General features: G+C 34.1%; 1 protein-coding gene across 1 annotated transcript; it reads right to left on the bottom strand.

The window, feature by feature from the left end:
• Positions 1-2537: 2537 nt before the first annotated feature.
• QQT2 (P-loop containing nucleoside triphosphate hydrolases superfamily protein) lies at positions 2538-9854 on the bottom strand. The gene is made up of 7 exons (XM_028259379.2): positions 9677-9854; positions 7058-7172; positions 6804-6927; positions 6479-6705; positions 5736-6026; positions 3124-3329; positions 2538-3008 (listed from the first exon to the last, which is right to left on the bottom strand). Exons 2-7 carry the CDS (start codon positions 7127-7129, stop codon positions 2726-2728), a joined length of 1203 nt encoding a protein of 400 aa, XP_028115180.1. The 5' UTR covers positions 7130-7172; positions 9677-9854; the 3' UTR covers positions 2538-2725.
• Between the last annotated feature and the right edge of the window lie 16566 nt (positions 9855-26420).

The raw sequence follows: 26420 nt of genomic DNA, 5'->3' as shown, positions 1-26420 counted from the left end.
TGTTAGAAAAAAAAAAAAAAAAACCGTCTAAGTTTTTAGTTGTGTATCCTTTGTATTTTGTATCTTCATAATTATTTGTTTCATTTATAGTTGTTGTAAAACCTATATGCTTAGTGTATGCCACAGCCCATATACTCATTAAGATCTTTTGACTATTGGCCATAATTAAGTCTTTAAGATCACAAAGAGAGGCTTTAGGCACCAGATAATACACTAGGAGGGTCTTAGGTACCAACAACAATCTATAATGGCAATTAACCCTGAAGATATAATATGCTTTGGAAATACAAAAAATAATGTTAATAATAAATATGATCATGGTTTGCATATTACTAAAGAGTCTACAAATATAAATAGCGTGTGTTCTAGTTTAAATAATATTACTAATATTATGTGTTCTTGGTTTTCTAAATTAGATAAAAATCAAAAAATAAATCAAAATTATCTAGAAATCAAAATTGAGTCTATAGAATCTAAAATAGACAATTTGGGTTCTATAGTAAATATTGACTTAAATAAAGAAGTAAAAAACCAAATAAACAATTTGGTGACAAAATTAGAAACTATATCCTTCATAAACAATGATAGAATAAATAGTCCAGGAGATAGTTACATCCCTAGGCTATCTTATGGTACAGAAAATATTATGGTACTTCAAACCAATACCTATAATAGGACTGAATATGAAAATATTGTTGAAATATTGAATTATTGGAGAAAATTATATAAAGACCCAGATTTAGGTATTGATGAAAGAAATAGGCTACTCGACCACATAAGAGAAACTTATCTAGAACATGAAGCCCTTTTACAGCACTTTAATCATGATATTAATATGTCAACTAATAATGATGATAGTCAATCATCCTCATCTGAAGAAACATTAGATCAAGATATTTCACCAGAAATAAATAAAGGGAAAAGAAAGGCGGAAGAGCCAATTGATCACGAATTATTTGGCACATGGGAATATGAAGAAAATTTTGACTTTATTCAGACAAATGAAGTTAAAAATGATACTAATTTTACTATTTTTATCATGGAGTTATGGAGTATGGAATTATGATGGAGAAGTTAGAGACAAAGTTGGAAGCACAAAGATGAAGAGAATTTACATTGTCCATTATGTTGGCGTAAAAGCCAATATATAGAATACAAGATGGTGAATACAAACAAAACCAAACTTAATGCATACCTAACTTGGCAAGACTTTACGGCCAAGAGTTGCAAAAATTTCTAAAACCCTAGTCAAGCCTAGTCATAGGCTTTATAAAAATAAATACAAAGAGACAAAAATAATTAAAGGAAAAACTACAATTATTTACTATGTGCTACAGTCAAAAGCCTCTTTAGCATTAGATTCTACATAATTTGGCATCCCGTTTTCCCTGGAACTAACATAGCAAAATATACCAAATTATTTTATTTTTTTTAAAAAAAAGTCAATCTTATATCAACTGCTCACTACTTTATTTAGGCCTTATTGGGAAGTTTGTTATTTTAGTTAGCCATTTAACTATTTTGGCCTAGCTAAAATAGTTTGTTTGGAAAGTTAATTGATTTTTATTTTTATTTTTTGTAGTTGATCTAATGGTTTTAAGAGACAAAGTTAAATGACTATAGATTAGATGTAATATTTTGTCTTATTTATTATTTTAATCTATTTTGCTTTTTAATGGGTTATTTTAATCTTATTATATTCCCAAACACCTCATTAATTATGTAAAAATTCTCCACTTTCTCCAGCACTTTATTACAAAAAGTTATTCCACGCCCAAGAGAAATGATAAGGTGGTATTCTATAGAAATTTTGATTAGAGAACTATGAAATTCACGATTTCATATTAGATATTGAAGAGACGGTAAGAAACATAATATTTAGTGATTGGTATGCCCAATGGGCCACGTAATACCCCAAGCCCAATGGACACCAAATAATTTTTGCTCTACTACATATCGCCGAAAATGTTGATCATAAGAACAGCTGCCATCGCTTTCTATCATTTGCAGCCATTGTGCTTCCTGTACGAGAGAGAGAATGGGTTTTGGGGTTCAAGCCCATTTGATTTGCAGGTTAGAACCTAATCCTGATCTAGGTGGAGAACCTAATCCTGATACGAGTAACGCTCCACACGAGGATCGACAGTCTGAAGTAACCCAACTTGGTCGGCTAGGTGACAAACAAGATAGGCCACAACGTATTTCCCATGGCCTCAGGTCGGAAATACCACGTGCACATGCCATGGTTATGCTAAGGGAATACTAACTAAATTTTCAACATTGACAGAAACCTATTGCATCTTTACTGTCCTAATTGTGATCTAACCATGCCTTCAACAATAAATGATGTCCATATCTGCACTGCATTCAATCATGACCTAAAGTTTTGCCCAAACTTTGAAAATTTCTCAACAGCTTCTCTAAAACCCTTTCTTGTTTCCTAGGATTATCAGCAAATATGAAACTTAACTAAGTCTCAAAACTTTTTCAAATACAAATTAATCAACAGCAGTAACAAAGGCAAACTGATCAGCACATACTAACAAAGATAACTCTGAATTTTGTTATGTAATGTAACCCCACTGGAAAACATTGAAGTTCAAGGAAGGTATCCAAGCAGGCATGCACAAAGCCAAACTTCAAACCCTTAAAATACCAATTCAGTTACTTTTGATGGTCAAATACAAAGTTTTGCTTTGAGAAAATTTGCCAGGAACAGGAGCAGTTAAAATGAAAACCTGCCAACCTCTTCATCTTCATCCTCATCTATAACATCTTCATCCTCATCAGAAAACCTCTCATAATCATCTACATCTTCGTCTTCCTCTTCTTCTTCTTCTTCATCCATCATGACCTTACTATTGGTTTCTCTGTCCTTCAAACCAGTGCTCAATACCACAGTTTCTCCCCTGGACTTCTCCATATCTTTCCTCAGCTTGTCCATGTTCTCCCGCCTTCGTTCTTCCTCCAAACGTTGCTTTTCTGCCCGCCTCTTGTCAAGATCAGCCCTACAAAAGCAACAAAATGCAACACAAATGTAATAGTTGATAGCTTATCCTAACAACAAAAACATTGCACTACACTTGGAGGAAAATAGCTTGAAGTGTCGAGTATGTGCTGTACTTGTATGTTTCCATGTATTCTTCAGCACTTGCTTCAATAGCCTTGAAGAAAGCCTCCATTCCTGCACCAGAAACTGCAGACACTCCAACAGATTTTAGATTCTTATAGAACTCCTCCAGAGCAAGAGAGAGGCTTCTAGTAAGGGTTGACGTGTACGAATGATCTGAATCCAGTGCTGCATGAAATGCCTCAAAGTCTTCCATCCACTTTACACACAGAAGTAGCAGCAGTGCATTATTCAAACCATTGACAAAAAGAAAACAAAGGTCTGAACTTACATATTAAAGACAACACACAAACTGAAAATAAAAATGGGGTCTGGACAAAATGGGGGAGAACAGCCACATGCATATCTTTAACGGTCATTTTGAAGCAGCAGTTCCAATTAAAGAATCCTATGATAAAGAAAAAAACCAATATTCCTAAAACTATACAAAATTAACATGAGAGAGAGCGAGAGAGAGAGTTTATCTTCTTGCACTTGGTCTTGAGACAATGAAAGGGGAGAGGAGGAGTAATTAATGAAGATAATGCACAAGATCAAAAGACGGAAAGTGGGTATAGAAGACAGGCTTTCGTTATTTATTGCCAAATGTTTCAAGTAGAGAAAAAAATTTCAGACTTCTATGTCTATCCACTCCTCAGTCCCTAAAGAGAAAATCTAAGCCAAATATCTCAAATCATGTTCTCTTTTCCTACATCAAAAAACCTAAAATTGCATTAAGATTATTTTTTGGCTCATGTCACGAAGACAATTAGATTACCGCCTCCTAAACTAGTTTTCTTTGTATTTTTACAATCATTTGACATACAAACTCTGTTATCAAAATCTTACAATTCCTGATTCGATTTGCAATTTTTACAAAATTGATACGAATCAATTCACGATTTGATTCACTTTTTATGATTCATGCAATTTTTGAAATTATTGTGTCCGCCATATTTTCGATTCTTTTTTTCTCTATCTTTTTAGTGAAAATGATATAATACAATTTTCAATAGCATTTAACATCAAAATAACCAACATATATACATAATTTGTTATTATTTTAGTAAGCTTTGAGTTTTTAATAGGATTTAGTCAGATTCAATCAGACAACATATTTTTAACCTTTCTTTTCATTTTTTTTCCCTTCAAAAAATCATAATATATCTTCTAAAGATATTTAAGATTAAAGTTACACTATGAATTATCAATTTTTATTTTATTAAATTGAATATTACATGTGTGGGGTTAGTTATACCTTTTAAAATGTTTTAGGCTTTAAAATAAAATGTTCTAAATAATTCTTTTCTATTATTTGCTCACTGGTACTTAGAAAAATATGTATGTTTATTGTCTAAATATCAATATCGTTGTTAATTATTGTTAATTTAAAAATTGATAATTTGTTTATTTGATTATTATCGTTATTAACAATGATTGATAAGAAATATCTAAAAAAGAAAAAAGGTAAGATAGTAATCTTACATAGGAACATTTGTTAATTTCTTACCTATTTACTACGTGATTATCATTCAAAATAACATTTTTATTGATTTAAGTCTAAATATTTCATATTCATAAGATATATTTAACATCTAAATGTGTAGATGTATGTTTTTAAGTAATTTAAAAAAAGTAACCGAATCTTTACGATTCACGATTCGATTGGATTCGATTCGCAATTCGATATAAGACCATTTCGATTCACAATACGAACCCCGATTTGACAACTATGCATACAAAGCATGCCCACGCCATTTCCTATTGCTTGCTCTATTATTCTCTCAATTTGGGAGAATATATGACTTCCACATAAATATTCAGCAAACTCCCTAGTAATAAAGAGTTTCAATTATTTGCAAGACATCAACGATTTGAATATAAAAATACTTTATAATAACATATTTCTGGTGGCATAGTTCACCCAATCTACTCCATTTAGGGTCACAGATCATTAGATATTATGAAATAAAAAATTAAAAAAATATTGTTGCTTTCAAGAATAACATACTTCATAAACTCCAAAATCACAATACAAAGACTTGTAATCCATGAAAAAAAAAAAAAGGAAAAGCAAAGTCCAGTGCCGTTGTACTCGTTGTATTAGATATTTCTTCTGAACCTAAGACCTTACATGCACTCTTTACTAGTCTAAACTTTACGCAGTTGAAGCATAGACTATGTTCTTGATGTTATTGAGGTCTTTTAATATGGGTTCTAAATACTTGATGTTGTTCTATATGGGTTCTCTTTACACACATCAGGAAGAGGGGGGGCATTAAATTGGAGGGGCCACATACGAGCAAAATCCTTGAATATTGCTATGTCATAAAGGGCTGGGGGGCATATGAGCAAAAGCTTTAAATATTGCTTATACAATTGTATATAAAGAGAGTTTTCTCAGAGGCTAGGGCTCACAGCCCCCTTTGGTCTAAATGTGGGTCTGTCCTTGCACGTGGTACCACTTCATCTCCATAACAACCACTCATACATAATTTACAAGCAGCAAAATAAACCAGAACACAAAAGTGGAAGGTTTTTGACAACATACTCAATGTGAAAACACTTTTATCAACAAAAATTAACATCAGAACAAGCAGTCATGTAAGAAAGGAGCACGAATTACCTCCAAAGCAAATTGGTGTTGAGCCACGTCAGTCTTGTTGAATGCCAACACTAAAGGCAATCGTGTCTTGTAGAGAATGCTACAAGCATAAAGCATATTGCTCATAAAAGTCTGTGGATTTGCAGATCGTGGTGTATCAACTACATATGTTATTATAGTGGGAAAGGTCGAAGCAAAAGCTTCTGTTATGATTGCTCCAGAAGCAGACCAGGTGAAGATCTCAATCTGACCAGGAGTGTCCACAAGAACATAATCCAGCTGATCTGCTCGTTTCTCAATAACTGAAATAACCTGAAATTGACATTGCCACCATTTAGTCTGCACAACACAAGGTAGTAAAAACTGAACAAAGACGCATTTATGCAATTAAATAACTTGAAGGAAACACACAAACTGATTTTCCATGAAATTTGCATAAACTAAGACTTTGTAAACCTATCATTGTTGCACACATGAAAGCAAGTTTGGGTTCTCATCTCAATATCAATGAAACTTTAAGCTAAATGGTCAGTTGATCTAATCCAACAAAACCATTCTATATGTAGACCTCTTATGGACGCTCATGGTAGATACTATATAGAACTGAGCTAAATAAATAAAGCACAAGCATCGCCAATTCAATTGGTCATAATGACACAATAGGTCTGTCCCAGTTTTCAACATCCATGAAACAGTCAATCACACAATATAAACATTTTAAACAACAGTTTTCAGAGGAGAAACTTCCCAATCAACAATTTTACCTCATCAAACTTGGTAGCAAACAAATTGAGTGATGTCAGGATTCCACCATTAGGACCAAGATTGAACTGCTTCATCACTTCCTTGTATTTTACAGTGTCCCTTATATCGATATTTGCACCGAATGGGAGGGTCATAACAGCAGGGTCAAGATTCATTACATAGCCCCGGATATTTGAAGCTTGTGTATGACAAACCAGGCGATGAAGGAATGTTGTTTTTCCACTGCCTAAAAAAATTTCATATATTTCTCAAAACCCACATGAAAAAACTCAAAATAATAATAATAATAACGAGGCCCTTAAGAACATATATATTATGTAATACCTGCCATTCCTACAACAATGATTATGACTGGTTTCTTTTTGAAATTGGTTGATGAAGTCCCTGCCTCCCCAGACTCAATCTTCATTTTTTCCATCGACTTAGCAATATCATCTTTTTCTTTACCCTTTTGAAAACCGAACAAAGGAAAACAACAACCACTCAACAAATCAAGCATGTAATTACAAAATTTGGGCAATTCATGGAATTCAACGAAGTTTTAAAAAAGGGGTGCAAAATAAGTGGAGAGTATTTACAGAAGCGTTGGATGACTCCTCCGAATCCATTTGCTTGGTTGATGATGCAGCTTCCACAGAATCAATGTCCATTTCTAAGCGAAGTTGTTGGTTGCGGTGTTCGGTCCTTCAATACCTAAACAACATAACATGAATTGAACATTTTAGTATGAACCTATACAACAATACCGCTTGGTTTGAGAAGTTTGGGTTTCATGGAAGATTAGGGTTTTATTAGTTACAATTAGATGATTCTGAAATCGCATTTTTTTTTCTTTCTGATATTTCTCGGGTATCAAACAGAAAAAACTTACATAAATAGTGGGAAAGAAAACAATAGCAGAAGTCCAGAGGGATGAATTGGCTTATGGTGAGAGTTCCTCTTGCAGGAAGACGCAATTGGAGAGCTCAGCTGGGAAAGGGGTTTTACCGAGGTTTGAGTCTATCTGTGTCTGTGTTGTCTCTCTCCTTTAGAGCAACTCCAACCATACTCTTCATTTTTCACTAGCTAAAGTACAAAAATAGTACACTCCTTATTTTATCTAATTGCTTTAGCTATTGTGTTCTCCAACCACACTCTTTATTTTAGTTGATCATTCAAACTAACTTAACCAATTTTTAAAACAAAAAATACTAATTGCTGATATTTTACTAATATAAATTTGCAATAATATTTCTTTAACATTTTTAAAAATATACATGTTTAACAAGTAATTTTTTTTTTACAAATTCAACCATTAATAAGTAGCTGCCCACGACCCAAAGCATATCCAAGAGAGATGACATTTACTTGAAATAAAAATTCCACAATTGAGATTTTCCTTATATATTGTGCTAAACTGAAACATGAAATTCTTGGTGATATTGAGAATCAATAACATTTTTGTGCTCAAATTCTCCAAACTCCAACGGATTCTATTAATGTTTTGTTTCTCTTCTTTTAGTTATGATGAATAAAAGACTTCCACAACATAACAAGAAGTCCAAGGATTAATGCACACAAAGGACAATGGCCTTTCAAGGCTCAAGAAGATTAAATGATTTGGACAGCTTCAGAAAGGAACGCCTAAACGTAGGCATGGAAAGGTCCATAATCCCAAAAATTCTCTTATTCCGCTCCATTCACACACTCCAAAAGCAGACACAACAAGGCTACTTCTCAGATGCATTAGCTGACACCTATTTGGACATATGCTATTTAAACATCTCAAGAAAGACATCACACACTAAACTCAGAGTCACCCAATGGAGACTAGCAACAAACAATAGAAAACCGAAAACCAACTAATGAGTACCTAGCAATTGGACGGCATCGAGTTCTACATTAATATTAGCAATATGGCAGCAACCAAGAAGCTAATAGGTTGAACACCAAAGCATATTTTAAAAATTGCAAGCAAGGATTTAACACTACCAGCAAGGATTTATATATTGCTACATTTTTTTAATTATTAGAATTTCAAATTAAAACATTATGTTAGTGTTTAGATGCATGTGACTTTGTTATATTAAAAAATACTAGATTTGATATAACTATCACAACTAATGAGAGTATAACCAACTAATGAGAGTATATGTGCACGTATAACTATCACAGCAACTTACATAGTTTTCCAGATGTAATATGAGGACTAATCATAATGTAGTCAAGTCTTAGTTGGTTTCTAATCTAGTCACTAGTGGCAGGGGAGAAGAGTTTATTGTACTAGTATGGTGGCAGTAGATGGAAATTGAACATGTTTCTAGTTATGATCATTGGAAGCAATAGTTCAATTGTATTTTACACCTTTGTTGTATTTTTTTATCTATATTTATGTTATGTGCTGGAAATTGAGCCATTTTAGTATTACTTTGCAGAGAATTTTTTTAATATGTAGATGATGGGTATTTGGTCCTTTTAGTTCAAATTCCAAACTTGAAGTACCTGCATTCTGCAATTTATATGGTATTTTATATGGCAAATGCTACAAATTCTGATAGTGTCATAAACACTCACACAGTTAGGCCTAAACTAAATATGCAAATTGTTTTCTTTCTGAAGATCCATTGAGAAGTGTCATGCACAAAAAATTCAAGGTTAGGAAAATGGTTGCTGACTATATAATGCAAATCTTTGTTTCTGTGGCATTTAAGCAAACACCATATGCTCAATTTTATCAGCACCCAGAACAAGTTCTTTAAACATATTAGCATGCTTTTTCTCTATACTAGTCATCTTCAATCTCCAAAGATTAACCAACTTATCTATATTGATTTAAGCAACAAAATGTGTGTATATATCCCAATAATAGCATACGATTCAGAGGCTCCAACAGGTTTTGGCTCTATGAAACCTACAAGGAAAGTTTGATTATACAGATGGCCCAAAATCCTTCTCTAGGATAAACAACAATCATATTGGAGGGTGACACCGCAAGCTCCAAAAGCTCCATATATAACACTGATTTGTTACAAATTCCATATCTCAGATCTCTCACACTAATTTCTATTAGCTTATTTCAAACATATCAATTAGTTGTGGCAAAAATTGTGTAACCTCCCCAGACAAAAAACAAAGAGACCAAGGAGATTTCAGAGAGACAAAGAGAGATTGATCTGAGAGAGACAGAGAGAAATTGATCTGAGAGAGACCGAGTATACCTGAGATGGAAGAGGGCGACGGAAGGCAGGGAGTCGGCGACGGAAGGCGGTGACGCGAGGAGGCGAAAGGCCGGCGACGCAATATGGTGGTAATGGGCTGTGGAGGCTACAGCAAGCAGAATTTGTGGGAAATGATTTCGTGGGAAAAAGGGTTTCAATAGAATTTGCAGAGGGCTAATTGGAGGCTTTTCCCAATATAAGCCATTTTTGTATTGTATTTCTAAATCTAGGCCAACTTCTGACGGAATTTCAAAACTAAGCTAAAGCGTTATTACTATTCGCGCTTTTACTGTTTGGAGGCCAAAAGTTGATGAATAGTGAAATCGCTATTTGAAATCGCGATTTTAATTAAGAAAACGCTGTTCCAAATCGCGCTTTTAACATAAAAAAAAATTTCTGAAGAAAACGCTATTTAAAATAGCGCTTTTACTGTGTATATAATAAATTTTTTTTTTTTTTTTTTTTTTTCAAAACGCCATTTGAAATGGCGTTTCTATTGTAACCCACACACTAACGCGCACACACACACCAATGGCACACCCACAACACTCAAATTGAAATAATATAATTTTTATATATAATAATTAATTATATAATTTTTATAATTTTCGTAAATATAAATCATTTTTAGGTTATGAATGGTTTGATTTATAATACGAAGGATAAAAAATTTTATAATCAAAAATAATTTTTGTAATTTTTATAATTAAAAATAATTTATAAATTATCAAAAATAATTTATAATACGTATGTATTATAAATTTTTTTATAATAATTTATAATACGTATGTATTATTTAAATCTTTACATTTTTTATTTAAAATTTTTTACAGTAAACCCATCTTCACAATTTATAATACGTATGTATTATTCAAAAATAATTTATAAAAATTTATAATTAATACGTATGTAAATAATTTAATACGTATCTTCACATTTACATTTACAGTAAACCTATCTTCACATTTACATACGTATGGTTTAAAGGTAAATTTTTTTATAAATGACTTAAATGATAAATCAAACCATTCATAATCTAACATTTTTTACCCTTACATACGTATGGTTTAAATAATTTATAAAAATTATTGCCATACATATGTAAAAATCGATTACAAAAATTGCAAAAATTGATTATAAATTTTTTTATATATAATAATAATTTTTATAATTTTTAAATTTTTTTTAATTTTTACAATTTTTACAATTTTTTTACCCTTTATTTTATAAATAAAGGATAAAAAAATGATATAATTATTACAGTAAATTATTATTACAGTAAATCCATCTTCACATTTAGATAATTTATAATTTTTAAAATTGCAAAATATAATTTTCGTAAATATAAATCATTTTTTTACCCTTTATTTATAAAATAAAAGGTAAAAAAATTGTAAAAATTGTAAAAATTTAAAAAAATTTAAAAATTATAAAAATTATAAAATATTATTATATATAAAAAAAATTTATAATCAATTTTTGCAATTTTTATAATCGATTTTTACATACGTATGGCAATAATTTTTATAAATTATTTAAACCATACGTATGTAAGGGTAAAAAATTTTAGATTATGAATGGTTTGATTTATCATTTAAGTCATTTATAAAAAAATTTACCTTTAAACCATACGTATGTAAATGTGAAGATGGGTTTACTGTAAATGTAAATGTGAAGATACGTATTAAATTATTTACATACGTATTAATTATAAATTTTTATAAATTATTTTTGAATAATACATACGTATTATAAATTGTGAAGATGGGTTTACTGTAAAAAATTTTAAATAAAAAATGTAAAGATTTAAATAATACATACGTATTATAAATTATTATAAAAAAATTTATAATACATACGTATTATAAATTATTTTTGATAATTTATAAATTATTTTTATTTATAAAAATTACAAAAATTATTTTTGATTATAAAATTTTTTATCCTTCGTATTATAAATCAAACCATTCATAACCTAAAAATGATTTATATTTACGAAAATTATAAAAATTATATAATTAATTATTATATATAAAAATTATATTATTTCAATTTGAGTGTTGTGGGTGTGCCATTGGTGTGTGTGCGCGCGTCAGTGTGTGGGTTACAATAGAAACGCCATTTCAAATGGCGTTTTTTTAAAAAAAAAAAAAAAAAAAAATTATTATATGCACAGTAAAAGCGCTATTTTAAATAGCGTTTTCTTCAGAAATTTTTTTTTATGTTAAAAGCGCGATTTGGAACAGCGTTTTCTTAATTAAAATCGCGATTTCAAATAGCGATTTCAATATTCATCAACTTTTGGCCTCCAAACAGTAAAAGCGCGAATAGTAATAACGCTTTAGCTTAGTTTTGGAATTCCGTCAGAAGTTGGCCTAGTTTTGGAAATACAATACAAAAATGGCTTATATTGGGAAAAGCCTCGGCTAAGTGCTTTTCATAGAGGCTTTTCCCAATATAAGCCTTTTTTCTATTCTATTTCCAAAACTAGGTCAACTTTTGACGGAATTCCAAAACTAAGCTAAAACGCTATTACTATTCGCGCTTTTACTGTTAGGAGGCCAAAAGTTGATGAATAGTGAAATCGCTATTTGAAATCGCGATTTTAATTAAGAAAACGCTGTTCCAAATCGCGCTTTTAACATAAAAAAAATTTCTGAAGAAAACGCTATTTAAAATAGCACTTTTACTGTGCATATAATAATTTTTTTTTTTTTTTTTTTTTAAAAAAACGCCATTTGAAATGGCGTTTCTACTACCAACCAAAGTCAACCCACACAATGACACACACACCAATGGCCACACCCACAACACTCAAGCATTGAAATAATATAATTTTTATATATAATAATAATTTATAATAATTAATTATATAATTTTTATAATTTTCGTAAATATAAATCATTTTTAGGTTATGAATGGTTTGATTTATAATACGTACGTATGTAAGGATAAAAATTTTTATAATCAAAAATAATTTTTATAATCAAAAACAATTTATAATACGTATGTATTATAAAAAAATTTATAATAATTTATAATACGTATGTATTATTTGAATCTTTACATTTTTTATTTAAAATTTTTCACAGTAAACCCATCTTCACATTTTATAATACGTATGTATTATTCAAAAATAATTTATAAAAATTTATAATTAATACGTATGTAAATAATTTAATACGTATCTTCACATTTACATTTACATTTACAGTAAACCCATCTTCACATTTACATATGTATGGTTTAAGGGTAAATTTTTTGATAAATGACTTAAATGATAAATCAAACCATCCATAACTTAAATTTTTTTACCCTTACATACGTATGGTTTAAATAATTTATAAAAATTATTGTCATACGTATGTAAAAATCGATTATAAAAATTGCAAAAATTATTCAAAAATTATTACAGTAAATCCATCTTCACATTTAGATTATTTATAATTTTAAAAATTGCAAAATATAATTTTCGTAAATATAAATCATTTTTTACCCTTTATTTATAAAATAAAGGGTAAAAAAATTGTAAAAATTGTAAAAATTTAAAAAAATTTAAAAATTATAAAAATTATATAATTGATTATTATAAATTATTATTATATATAAAAAAATTTATAATCAATTTTTGCAATTTTTATAATCGATTTTTACATACGTATGGCAATAATTTTTATAAATTATTTAAACCATACGTATGTAAGGGTAAAAAATTTTAGGTTATGAATGGTTTGATTTATCATTTAAGTCATTTATAAAACAATTTACCCTTAAACCATACGTATGTAAATGTGAAGATGAGTTTACTGTAAATGTAAATGTGAAGATACGTATTAAATTATTTACATACGTATTAATTATAAATTTTTATAAATTATTTTTGAATAATACATACGTATTATAAAATGTGAAGATGGGTTTACTGTGAAAAATTTTAAATAAAAAATGTAAAGATTCAAATAATACATACGTATTATAAATTATTATAAAATTTTTTATAATACATACGTATTATAAATTGTTTTTGATTATAAAAATTATTTTTGATTACAAAAATTTTTATCCTTACATACGTACGTATTATAAATCAAACCATTCATAACCTAAAAATGATTTATATTTACGAAAATTATAAAAATTATATAATTAATTATTATAAATTATTATTATATATAAAAATTATATTACTTCAATGCTTGAGTGTTGTGGGTGTGGCCATTGGTGTGTGTGTGTCATTGTGTGGGTTGGGTTTGGTTGGTAGTAGAAACGCCATTTCAAATGGCGTTTTTAAAAAAAAAAAAAAAAAAAAAAAAAATTATTATATGCACAGTAAAAGCGCTATTTTAAATAGCGTTTTCTTCAGAAATTTTTTTTATGTTAAAAGCGCGATTTGGAACAGCGTTTTCTTAATTAAAATCGCGATTTCAAATGGCGATTTCACTATTCATCAACTTTTGGCCTCCTAACAGTAAAAGCGCGAATAGTAATGGCGTTTTAGCTTAGTTTTGAAATTCCGTCAGAAGTTGACCTAGTTTTGGAAATAGAATGGAAAAAAAGCTTATATTGGGAAAAGCCTCCTTTTCATATGTAGCCAGCCGGGAAGGTCGATGGTAAAGTACCTAGCCTTTTAACCAGCCCGTTGGAGGGCTAAAATGTACTATTATTGGTTAGAATGCCTAACAGGTTTCTTTTAATTGTTCAGTGGAGTTGCGGATGTCTCTATTTACGTATCATAATTTATTTTAAGATAAATCATTTTTAATAATTTAGTAAATATATATTTTGTTCATCATACACTACAAATTTATATATTTATCCTTACTCACATACTTATTCACAACAATATATACACAAACTCTCATATCTACCCTCACTTACTCACACACCCCACACACACCCACCTTCTTCCATCTTTCCCCCTCCATTCTCAGTTTCAACCGGTGAACATTGTGTTGGTGCTCAACACTCAGTTAAGCAGTGGTGAAGACGTAGTTGGTGTTCAAGTAAAGCAGTGTGTGAGTTCTCATTTCGCTTAGATTTTAGGATTTTATGTATTTTTTACCATTGCCATGAATGAATCAGTTCCAAACCGTTCGACAATATAATTTCGAACCCCAAAAGCTGTACGGGCTCATTCAACACTTGATAGTCGAACATATGTAATTTGTTCGATTGTAGTCTGTCAAACATATATAATTTGTTCGATTGTAATTTGTTGAACAATGATATATTATTCACCTCTCGTTAACCAAACAACGATTTACCACTCATAAATGAAAACGAAAACAAAAACAACGAAAAAATAACATTTTCATTGCTCCATTGTTCCGAATGAGAATTGTCAGATGCATCATTCATTGAATCCAATCAAAATCTTCAATAATACTATATTTTTTATTACTTGTTGAAGGGTTTTTGATTTTGGTTTTAGGGTTTTGGATTCTTGACAAAGAAGATACGTAAGGAACAAGTTCGAAATTGATGATTTATATTATATTGATTCTTGTCCTTTATGGTAAATACACAAATGGTGTGTATCATAACTTGTCCTCTATAATCATTTCACTTAATGTTAAAATTGTAATAAAAAATAAATTAATTAATTGTTTGCCTTGAGAGGAAAGGTGGTGTGTAAATAGAATGACCCTGGAGTTGCTTTTAGGATTACAATTTTAACCCGGTCTGACGAGACTCGGACCGTCCCGTCTTGATAAACCAGATTTTTCTAAAAAATTATCCCTATAGGGTTAAGTTTGGTATTGAAAAATATATTTATAATGGTTTTTAAGCCGGGAACGGGAATAGATTCCCCCGGCCCCGCTTAATCCCCAAACAGTCCCGTATATATATATATATATATTTATTCAGTTCACTCTGATACAAACTCATCTCTCTCTCTCTCTCCTACGACTCTCTTTCTCTCTTCTCTCTTCTCTCTTACAAACCCACTTCTCTTCGTCTTCTCTCTCTCTCACAATCTATGGTGACTCTCTCTTTCCTCTACTCTCTCTCACTCTTTCTCTCTTTCGTATCTAGAGTCATCGTATCCTCTGATGTCGTTGCCTCCTCCGACGCCACTACCATCGTACTACCCCTGGCCGTCGTCCCTCTTTAGATCTTCACCGCTGCAAATTTACCCTAGGGAAAACGAGACCGATCAAGCACGGTAGAGTCCTCCGTGAACTCCACCGTTTCAAATCCAAATCTAGTTTTCTCTCTCTCTCTCTCTCTCTCTCTCTCTCTTTGTGTGTTTATGGTCATGTATTTATAGATTTATATATTTGTGTGTGTTTTACAGCTTCAGCTTCTAATTCTAATTCTACTAGTGGTATAAAGAAGCTGTGATAATATTTCTATTTCAATTGGATTCATATAATTAGGTACTGAGATTGGGTTCATATATTTCGATTGGGTTCATATAATTAGGGACTGAGATTGTGTGTCTTTCTCGATCAAATACAGATCTAAGCCTCACACTTATTTACAGTGATTAAATTTTGTTCTTTTTTTAGGTTTGTTTTTTTTTGGGTTATGTGTTAGGGTTTTGAGTTGGTTGTGATTATGTTGTTAGATCTGCAACTAAAGCTATTTTTTCTTCTTCTTCTTCTTCTTCTTTGTCGAGGAATTTTCGGGGTCGGGAAAACCCGATCCTCATTAGGAGACAGGGGCGAGGACGGTGATAGGTTTCCTGTCAAGGATCGGGGCCAGGAACAGGGGAATTTTTGCCATCGGGGATCAGGGACTGGGAGTGTGATCTCTGGCCCTATCTCGGCCTGTTGCCATTCTTACTCTCCTTCCATCTATATATAAGATTAGGGTGCAACTTGGGTGGGCTAAATCCGAACAATCTGAATCCAATATGAATTTTTTTAGAGTTTGGACAATATATTTTTTAATTCAGTACGGGTTTGGGAAAAAATTTAGAAACCCGAATTAAATTTAGGCGAGCTTGGACAAAGATGTCAAATAACCCGAGCAACCCGAAACCCGAATTATACATATATGATATATAAAAAATATTAAATATATATAAATTATTAGTCATTACATGATATTAAAGTAGTTTTATATTATTAAATCATATTGAATATATATTATATATACAAATAATATTAAAAAAAAAATTATTTATTTTCACTCATAAGTTATAAAGATTATTATAGCGACATATCTCTTACATTATATAAATTATTTATTTTGATAGTATTAATGATTTTCCATTAAAAAAATGCAAATATAGTCAAATTTTAATAATTTAATAATGTAGCTGAAAAAAAAATGAAATTCATTTACAATTCGGCCAATTCGGATTTAACTCAAGTCGGGTTTGGGCAGGTAACATCGTGTTATAATTCGAGCTTGGACAAGCCTCAGTACAACTTGAGTTAGGCTTTGACAACCTCCCAATCCGACTGAACCCGCCCGAGTTGCATCCTAAACCATGTCCAAATATTGCCTCATCAAATGACATCATTTGCAAACCTTTTTTTCATCCCTTTTTTTTTAATGATAAATTGATATAGGAAAATTTCATTCTTAGGATTCGTTTGGGATATGGGTTGATTTTTTAATTTTTTTTAGTTTGATCGTTTGGGATGAGTTTTTTTTATTTTTTTGACTTTTGTAAAAGAAAAATTAAAATGATTATTGTTTGAATTTGATATTTTATCTTATTGACTTTATAACCCTTTTTTTTAATGATTATTTTAATCCCAAACCATTATGCCACATGAGTACATAAATTTCTTATAAAAAATTCTACAATGCGGAGATACCATTATTATAAACAAAGTCATTTTTAATAGTGTTTTGTTTTAAAATGAAAAATTTATAATAAATCACATTATTATGTATCAATTTTTATTATTTATATAGCATTATTCATATTATTGTTCGATAATTTTATTGATACTTCTTACTACATCTAAATACCCCCCTCCCCCCCCCCCAAAAAAAAAACAACGACAACAACTGATATAAGCAAAATTCAACCATTGTTTGGAATTAATTAAATTAACTTGAAAAAGTTATGTTTCAAATAAATTTTGATTTCTTTTTCTTTCTTTTTTTCTAGTTGATTTAACGGTTGTGAGATAAAAAATAAAATAATTATGATTTGAATGTAAAATTTAGTCTTATTAGTAAAATTAATCTGTTTTATATTTATTGACTAATTTAGCTAAAATAACTTATGCTACACGAAGCCAACTTATAAATAATAATAATCAGTGTGTTTAGTAGTTTTTTAGATTTAGTTTTTTAAAAATTGAGTTTTTTATTTTTCACTTTTTTAGATGCACCTTACTTAGATGTATCTAAATAGTAAATATTTGTGAAAAAATATTTTAAAAAATTAATAAATACACAAAAAAATGAAAAATGTACTAAATTTCTATATATATATATATATATATTGTATTTTTGAGTATTTAGTGAATTTTCTAAAAAAAATTCACAAATATTATACTTTTTAAGTGTATTTATGTTAAGTGTGTCTAAAAATGAAAAAAAATAGTAAAAATAAAAAAATACGAGAAATGAAAAAGTAAAATTTTATGAAAAGTGAATTCTAAAAACTGAAATTAAATAGAGTAAATATATGTCTATTTATATAGCGATCCCAGTCTTCCTTTCCTTTGATTGTTGCATTCCGGACTTGGTTCCGTAGTTATGTTGTTGTCTTATTTTCATTTCCATCATTTACTCTTTGTATTTGAGTCTTGGGTTGTATTGGGCAGGTTTCGAACAGGTTGGTTGTGTTAGAAATCAAAAGTTGATGCCCAGATTTTGGCCTTCACGCTCAAGCGGGGACTTTGACGCTCGAGCGGACCCTTTGTTGTTGCTTCTCCGCTCGAGCGGGCGTTTTGACGCTCGAGCGTGAATATTCATCTCCCAGTATTTTGTCTCTGCAGGTCGTTGTACGCTCGAGCAGGAGTTTTGACGCTCGAGTGGGAGTTTTGACGCTCAAGCGGGACCTTTCGTTTTTGTTCCTCCGCTCGAGTGGGGACCTGGTCTGCAAAACTTCTGGAAGTGTGCATCCGGCGCTCCAGCGGCGCTTTTGACGCTCGAGCGTGAGTCTGTGTCTGACACTCAAGCGGAGAGTTCCATGCTCGAGCGGGGCGACTTGTATATTAGTTCCAAAAGTGACATTTTGGATCACTTTTTGATTTTCTTTCTCTCTCCTACTTTTTCAAAACCTCCATTAGAGAGCCTCTCTCTCTAAAACGCAACTTCTCACTAGGGTTTGATCCAGTTTGAGTCATCTCCTACCTTGGTGTCTTTGTAAAAATAGTAGAGCTTGGCTTGGGCTACATTTCTATCCGAAAATCTTGGGATTTGGAGCACTTCGAGTTTTCATCATCTTCTCCTTTTGAGCTCCGAATTTGAGGTAGGAATTTCCTTCTTCTTTTACAATGCTTCGTCTATAGAAAGACATGTGGTAGTTTTGTATTGCATGAAAATCATATCCATGTTGGATTTGTTTAAAAATCAAGAATGGGAACCTAGGGTTGGTTGTTTGAGAATGAATTTGTTATCATTGATTGTTGTTTGAGCTAATTGGAGAGTAAATCTAGCATGTTATTGTTAAAAGAAGAGAAAGCCCTAATTTATATTTTGGATTGATAAATAAAAGAGGGTATGGTTGAACAATGTTGGTAAATTTCTATTGTTGATATGAATTGTGTAAAGGGTGTTAATGGTTAAGGGATTAACTGTGGCTTTGGGGTTGTTTTGAAATGAATGTATTGCATCGAATTGGATTATGACTTTTATTATCCATGGAATTGATTTTGTAAAATAAAAAGAATGGAATTGGTTTTGTGAAATGGGAAAAGTGTTTTTGGAATAAGTGGTGGAACAAGTCGACTTTGAATATGAAAACTGAATATGGAAATTGAACTATTATGTCTTGAGTGTTGAATACCCACATTTGGGATTTTACCTTTACCTATCGTAATAGCGTTGTTGTTGGGTTTATGATCTCATGATAGACGAGTCTTCTAATAGGTGTATTGAATACATTCATCTAGAGGTTTTGTCCTTGGTCATCGGTGGAGGATGATATTGTTGTATTGAATTGTTGTATATACATTACGTCTGTGTCAATTGAACATTATATGTAATGAAGTGTTAAGATGCATTATATATGTATAATAGTTAGGGAGGAGATAGGTGATGTACTCCAGTGTGTGGAAGGAGATAGGGGATGTACTCCACACACCTATGTGTTCATATACCTTAACACATTGCTCATGTATTTTGAATAATTTATGTGTACGTATTACACTTATTGGTTGTGCTTTGTTATATTGTGATGGTTGGTGTTATATACCGCGCTTAGAATGAGGGGTACCAGTGCCTTCTAGTTAGCGCCTGGAGAACTTGGACTAGGTACCTGTAGACACCCCATTTTTGACCGTTCTCAAGACTTAGATGTCACCGTTTGAACACTCGGTGATCATTCATGTTCGTGTTCGTTTTGAGTTCCCGGAGGCCTCGGTCGCGCACCTTGCCTCAGGATCTCTTAACTTGCCTGTTCTGTGGTTGGTTTTGCACCAGGGACTTGTGTTTTGTGCTTCTGAGGGTGGGAAGAGGCTTGTTAGCCATCCCTGAAACCCACTGGCCGTGGCATGAAGCCACCGGCCATTCATTTTTCCTACCGACCAAATGTTTGGTCGATCGGCACTTATCTCAGGTGTATCGACATTTTGTGTGGTCGGCCGACCATGTATTTGGCCGATGGACTCCTTTTCTAGCGGGTACCACCTTTTTGCCTTTTTCAGGCATTTTGCATGGCAGCTGTGCCAGCTGGAGTGCACAGGCCTGTCCTCCATACACGTGTATGGAGGAATTGCACCCTTTGCACCCTTTTGGTCTAGCTTCTTGGGGAAGCTTGGACCTTTGTCTTAGCTTCCTCAAGAAGCTTGGACACCTGTATCAGCTTTCTAAGGAAGCCTTGGCCCTTTTTCCTTAGCTCCTTTAGGAAGCCTTGACCCCTTTTATTAGTTTCTCTTGGAAGCTTGACACTTTGCCTTGTCTATTTAAGGAGACCTTCCTCCTCCTTTGAAGGGGTTCAGCAAAACCAAACCTAATTACATATACTCTCTCTTTATATCTCCCTCTCTCTCTTGATTTGTGCGTGTTTGAGGGCCTAAAGTGTAGTTTGTTCTTAGTTTTGCACTAGAACACATAGTATAACACCATACTTCGACTTTGGACATGTTGAGGGTTTGTTCTTCAAGTTTTGAGCTGGTTTTGATCAGAAGAAGGTGGCTGCACTTGCTGTTCTTGAAGTGTTCTTCAAGGGTAACACTTTTGCTTTATTTTCCCCAATCTTGCACTGGTCTTTAACCTATCTTGCATACTGATTTAAGCTTTGTGTATAACTGAAAAAAGTCTAGTATTTGCATGCTTAAGATACTTCATTAAGGTCACTTTGGTGTTGGAGGTCGACCTCCCCCTCTTAGGCCTTGTTTGGCCCTTTTGTACCTTCTTTGTTGAGCTTTGAATCCTTTTGCGTATTGGCCTTCCCACCACTGAAATCCAAAGGATTTTCATTGGTGAAGAAGGGGTCTTGAAGTCTTGCATAGGGGAGGGACACCCCTCTTTCTTTATCTATCTTTTTGTTTGCATTTTTGGCTCATAAGAGTAGCATGTATGCTTAATTGCTTTTAGCTTCATTTCAGAGGTTTTTGGGTGTTATTTGGTGATATTATATCTCTGTTTTTGGTCGGATTAATGGCCCCTTGCATACTTAATATACTTGCTTTGTATTCCCTTATTTTTCCTAGAAGTGCATCATGCATTTAGCCTACCATGCTCTCATGTTTTTGCCTAGCTTTGTGAAGCTTTTGGTCATGTTTCATCATGCTTGAGGTCTGTTAGGCATTGATTTGGTCATACCTTTCATGCTTTGTATAGTCCCTTTGCATTCTAGCATGTTGGCATCGGGTGTGTGAGTCATTAGCATGCATTACCTTGGCTATTTCAGTGATTTGGAATCACTTATTATGTCATTTCAGTCTATGTTTTGTTCTTACATGCTTACATTTGTTCTCCTTTCAATTCATTGAAGAGGTGTGGTCTCATGCTCCATGTTTAGGCTTTTGTGCATGCCTATGTGTTTGAGTCATTCGAGCTGCCATAACAGTGGGTTTTGGGACTTATTTTGGTGCATTGTAACTCTACTTTTGGTTGCATAGTCCATACCATGTTTGCTTGGGATAGGTGTTGGGCAATGCTCTCTTTTATGGCCTTGAATGTCTTCTATTTCGAACCCATTCCCTTGCATGTTTTGGCATCATTCTTCGCATGCTTTTCAGAGTTTAACATGAGTGTTTAACGTCCATGTATATCGCCTTCAAGTATGCCTAGAGTTGTCCCCTTCCATGCTTAGATGATGAACCTTGTTGTGTGCATGTTTGCATGCATAATTGGTGCTCTTTTGCACCATCTTTGGCCACTGTTTTGGGGCATGGCTGAGGCCTCCCATTTCAGTTTAAGACCACCCTTGTACATAATTACATATTTGGCATGATGTATATTGCATTACATTAGTTGCATGCTTGCATTATATCTTGTTTGCATTTTTGCATATTGCTTAGCTAATGGCATCACATGCCCTTGTTGCATACTTGGCATACTAATGTGACATCAAATTAGCTTGCATGTCTTGGTAGTATTGCATTGTATTAGGCTAGCATGCTCATATTGCATTACATTAAGTTGCATCATTTTGCATTATATATGACATACATGCATTGCATTAGGTTTGGTTTGGGGTGTCAAACCAAATCTGAGGAATGGGATGCGTTCGTACTTGAAGTGATGTAACGCGCCTCACTCCTCGGTTGCCGTACCCTTGATCTCAACATGATAGGTTGTTGGCATTCACGTGTTTTGTTGCATGCATTTACATCGAATGGAAAACTTGGCATCTTAGGCCATCATGCATCGAAATGCGCAATTGATGGCCCAAGGGTCGAGGGCCACACCTCCTTGAGTCCATAACATGATTGGGAGAGTGGCCATGCACACATTTGTTTGAAAATTTCATGCCATACACTACTTGCCCTCTGCTACTGTCAACTGCAGGATTCTGCAGGAATAAATGGCTGACTGGCCATCTCTAGTGCCGACCAGCCATCAGTGTCCAGTCGATGACACAAGATTTGGCCGATAATCCCATTCCCATGGCCGGTGGCCTTTTGTTCTGGCCGGTGGCACTCCACAACACTCAGAAGGAAGCTCAAAGCAGTTCTGGAAACTTTCACAATTTTCAGAGTAGCAAGACAGTGTAAACAGAGGCAATAGTGGCATGGTACGGGTTTCCAAGCAAGGCAAGTCAAGCATGCATCATCCACGCATTCCGAGGCAGGGCTGCGGCCACCTTCTTTCTGCATTTAATTCGTTAATTAATTAGAAGTTCTGTAATATTTAATTTAGTAGTATTCATTTGGTTGTGTAATATTTATTCGGACCCTCCGAGTGAGGGCAATTGTGTAATAAGTGTGCGTGAGTCTGTGCATGTCTTCCAACCCCACGTATTTCTTCCCTTTTTATTTACTAGCTTTCAATGGTTCGTATTAGGGCATATTTAAATTAGCATACCTTATGCTTTGCATGCGTGCATCCATCCATCTGTATTGCATGCACCGGGCTCGGCGCATCATACTAACTGCATTATATTTCAATTTCAAGTTGAATTCGTGTTAGCTGTGGCATCATCATATGCCATTCTTAGATTAGCCGAGCCTATTCTAGTTGCATTCTGTATGTGTTGCATTAGCCATATTAACATGAACTAGGATCATGCATTTGGTTACTAACTAGTTTCTGTTTTGACTTGGAGTACTAGGTAAGCTCTTATGCTTTAGCATCTTGCATGCATGTGAATGTTGCCATATTAGCATGCTTACCATGAGGCTATATGCTTATGTGATACAACTGCCTGAATGCCTGTGGGTGAAGGTTGGGTTATTTGAATTGGGACAATGCATTGGATGCGAGTTTTAAGCCCACTAGACAGTAGCAAAATCATGTTTTCTAAGCCCACCTGAAGGTGGCAAAATCTGTATTTTAAGCCTACTTACGGGTAGCAAACAGTTTTCAAAACAAATATGAAATGTTTTGTTCCAATCCAAGCGACCCAGTCTATACTTGTTTTGCTGCGCACATCACATAGTAATTCTAGGCTAATAACCGGCTTAAGAACACGTAATATTTTCAAAAAAAGATATCATGGTTAGTAGAGGTCGATCTTTGATCGGGCGAGCGGGGGTGCTCATAGCTGACCTTCCCCAATCGTACCCAAGTTCCCGAGCCGAGACAACTTTGGTGATGACAGACACGTGGCCTTAGGCAACGAGTTAGGGTTTCCTAAATTCCCCCATAAAAAATATTTAGGTAGCGACTCTGTATCTGGCAAAGCAGTCCATGTTTGGCACTTCTTTCCAAAAATCTGTTTTCTCAAAACGATTTGCCGGATTTGGACTCTTTGGTTCAGATTTAGAACCGTAACAATTTGAGAGTCCGAACTGTAGTGAGCCCAAATGAACAGAATGGGACTCATCCTCCCGGGGCGTTCAGGGACATCTACAGTTTCTGGCGACTCCGCTGGGGAGTTTGGAGAACTTGACTCGAACTCATGATATCTTGTTTTGACTACACTTATGTGTTTCTTTGCATTGCATGTGCATTGGTGCGCCTAGGACACCGTGTTTGCCGTCTGCTATTCCTGAGCGGTTAGCCTGAGGCTGCGTGCCATAAGGTTGACCGGTTACGGGCTCTGCTAGTATGGGAACACAAACCCTGATTTTCATCGGGGCACCATTTTCGACCATTCGACCTAGCGCATATTCGGAATCTGTAGTGACCATTCCAAGCTAGGATAGGTTGCTTACCCGATAGGTTGTTTGAAACCGCTGCGTACGTAGTGAAACCCTAGCTCCTGACAAAATAGGACAGGGAAACCCTACCCCAACATAGGGGTGTTTTCGTTCTCATTTACTTGCTATGTGCTTTTGGAGTGTATCTTTACAAGAACGCACATGTCAGTTTGTAAGTTTAGTACCAGGCCTGAGGGCATCAGTATCAGTATTTTGGGAATCAGTTATCTGCGGGTATCAGATTCAGTTTTCGGGAATAGTGATTCGGGGACAATAATCAGTATTGAGGAACAGTGTATTCAACTTATCAACTGTGTGCTATAATGCCCAACTGTGTGTTGTGTGTTTATTTTACGCTGTTATGTTGTTCGTTTGTCTGGTTATTTATTTCTTTATTATTGCTTTATTTATCTTTTTGCTAGGGTAGTTTAGCACGATTGCTTCTGACCCAGTAGATATTCCTCAAACACTCTGGACTAGAGGTCGCCGACTCCATCGATCCGAGGATCTGGTCGACGGATAACCAGTGTTTTATTCCTTACCCCCGGTTATCAGACGGATGTCGAGAAGACGCAGTGTATCGGTACCGAGATTGCCAGATCAGTGGTCTTTGAACAGTCGAGTTGAGATTTTTGAACCTACTACAGAGGCAGATACACCGACAATTCAGATAAATCAGGGTAGTATGTCAGGGATGGAAGACATGGTGTGCCAGCTCCAGGAAAGCATGAAAGCCATGCAAGAGGACGCTGTTCGTCAAGCAAAATTTGCCAAACAGCAAGCCGTTGTTATGGCCCAATAGGCGGAGCTAATTACCCGGTTACAGCAGCAAACCGGAGCATCCGCTTCACACCAGGTTCCTCCCCTAACAAGAGTCCCGATACCTGAGGAGACGGCAAACGTCCAGAATGCCCAAGAAGATAAGGACATCCCAACGGGGCCGGCTCCGCCTCCGATTTTACCGCAACTATCCAAGGCACCCACGCCTATCAATCAACCGGACTCCCCCTTCGAGTTCGAGGTAGACTCTACAGCATTAAAGTTGAGCAAGCTTGAGAAGTTGTTCAAGAAGTCCCAAGGGGTAAAGTCCATCCCAGATATCGAGGACGGGTATACCGACGTGGCTGTGACGCTGCTAGATTGATTCAAGATGCCATACATTGACCGTTTTGATGGATCCAGGGATCCCATGGTACATCTACAGTTGTTTTCAGATATCTTAAGGCCGATGGGCCTCACCAGACTACAGAAGCTATCTTTGTTCGACCGGACCCTGTCAAGTGTGGCGGCCATCTGGTACACCAAATTAGAAGATGATGTTAAGAGGAACTGGGATGAGATGGCCGAGGCATTCATTACACAATACTCTTATAACATGCAAATCGAGATTACGACCCGTGATCTCGAGACGACAAAGCAGGAGCCTAAGGAGAGCTTTTCGGGGTTCGTAACTAGATGGAGGGCCAAGGCCTCAATGATGACCCTAAGGCCCACCGATAAAGATCAAATTCGGATGATTGCACGCAATCTCCAGCCTAAGCTGATGCAGAAAATGATCGTGCTCCCTTTCCCTACCTTTTCGGATCTGCATGAGATGGGAGTACAGATTGAGGATGCCTTGAAGCAGGGCTTGATTGACAATGATAAAGAGCAACCCAGGAGAACTTGCAACTGTAATACCAATGCAGGCCCGAGTGGCGCTGTGACCACAAGAGCATCAGAAGTGAGCATGGTCACCACCAATACCCCTCCAAGAACCATGGCAGCTACGCCATTCTCCGATGCGTCCGAAAGCAATACACAAACAGCCAAATACCAACTCAAAAACCAAAAAACCTTCGCCCCACTATATATGC

The sequence above is a fragment of the Camellia sinensis genome, chromosome 6, assembly GCF_055761805.1.
Source record: "Camellia sinensis isolate YWXY chromosome 6, ASM5576180v1, whole genome shotgun sequence".
Classification (NCBI taxonomy): Eukaryota; Viridiplantae; Streptophyta; class Magnoliopsida; order Ericales; family Theaceae; genus Camellia; species Camellia sinensis.
This window is presented reverse-complemented; position numbering and strand designations above follow the sequence as displayed.

Bases quoted from the DNA above. Each gene is read 5' to 3' on its own strand.
- QQT2 (XM_028259379.2), bottom strand. From the start codon at position 7,129: ATGGACATTGATTCTGTGGAAGCTGCATCATCAACCAAGCAAATGGAT. The intron at 6,027-6,478 runs GTAAAATTGTTG...TGTCAATTTCAG, and splicing joins TTGCTACCAAGTTTGATGAG to GTTATTTCAGTTATTGAGAA. The intron at 3,009-3,123 runs GTACAGCACATA...TTGCTTTTGTAG, and splicing joins GAATACATGGAAACATACAA to GGCTGATCTTGACAAGAGGC.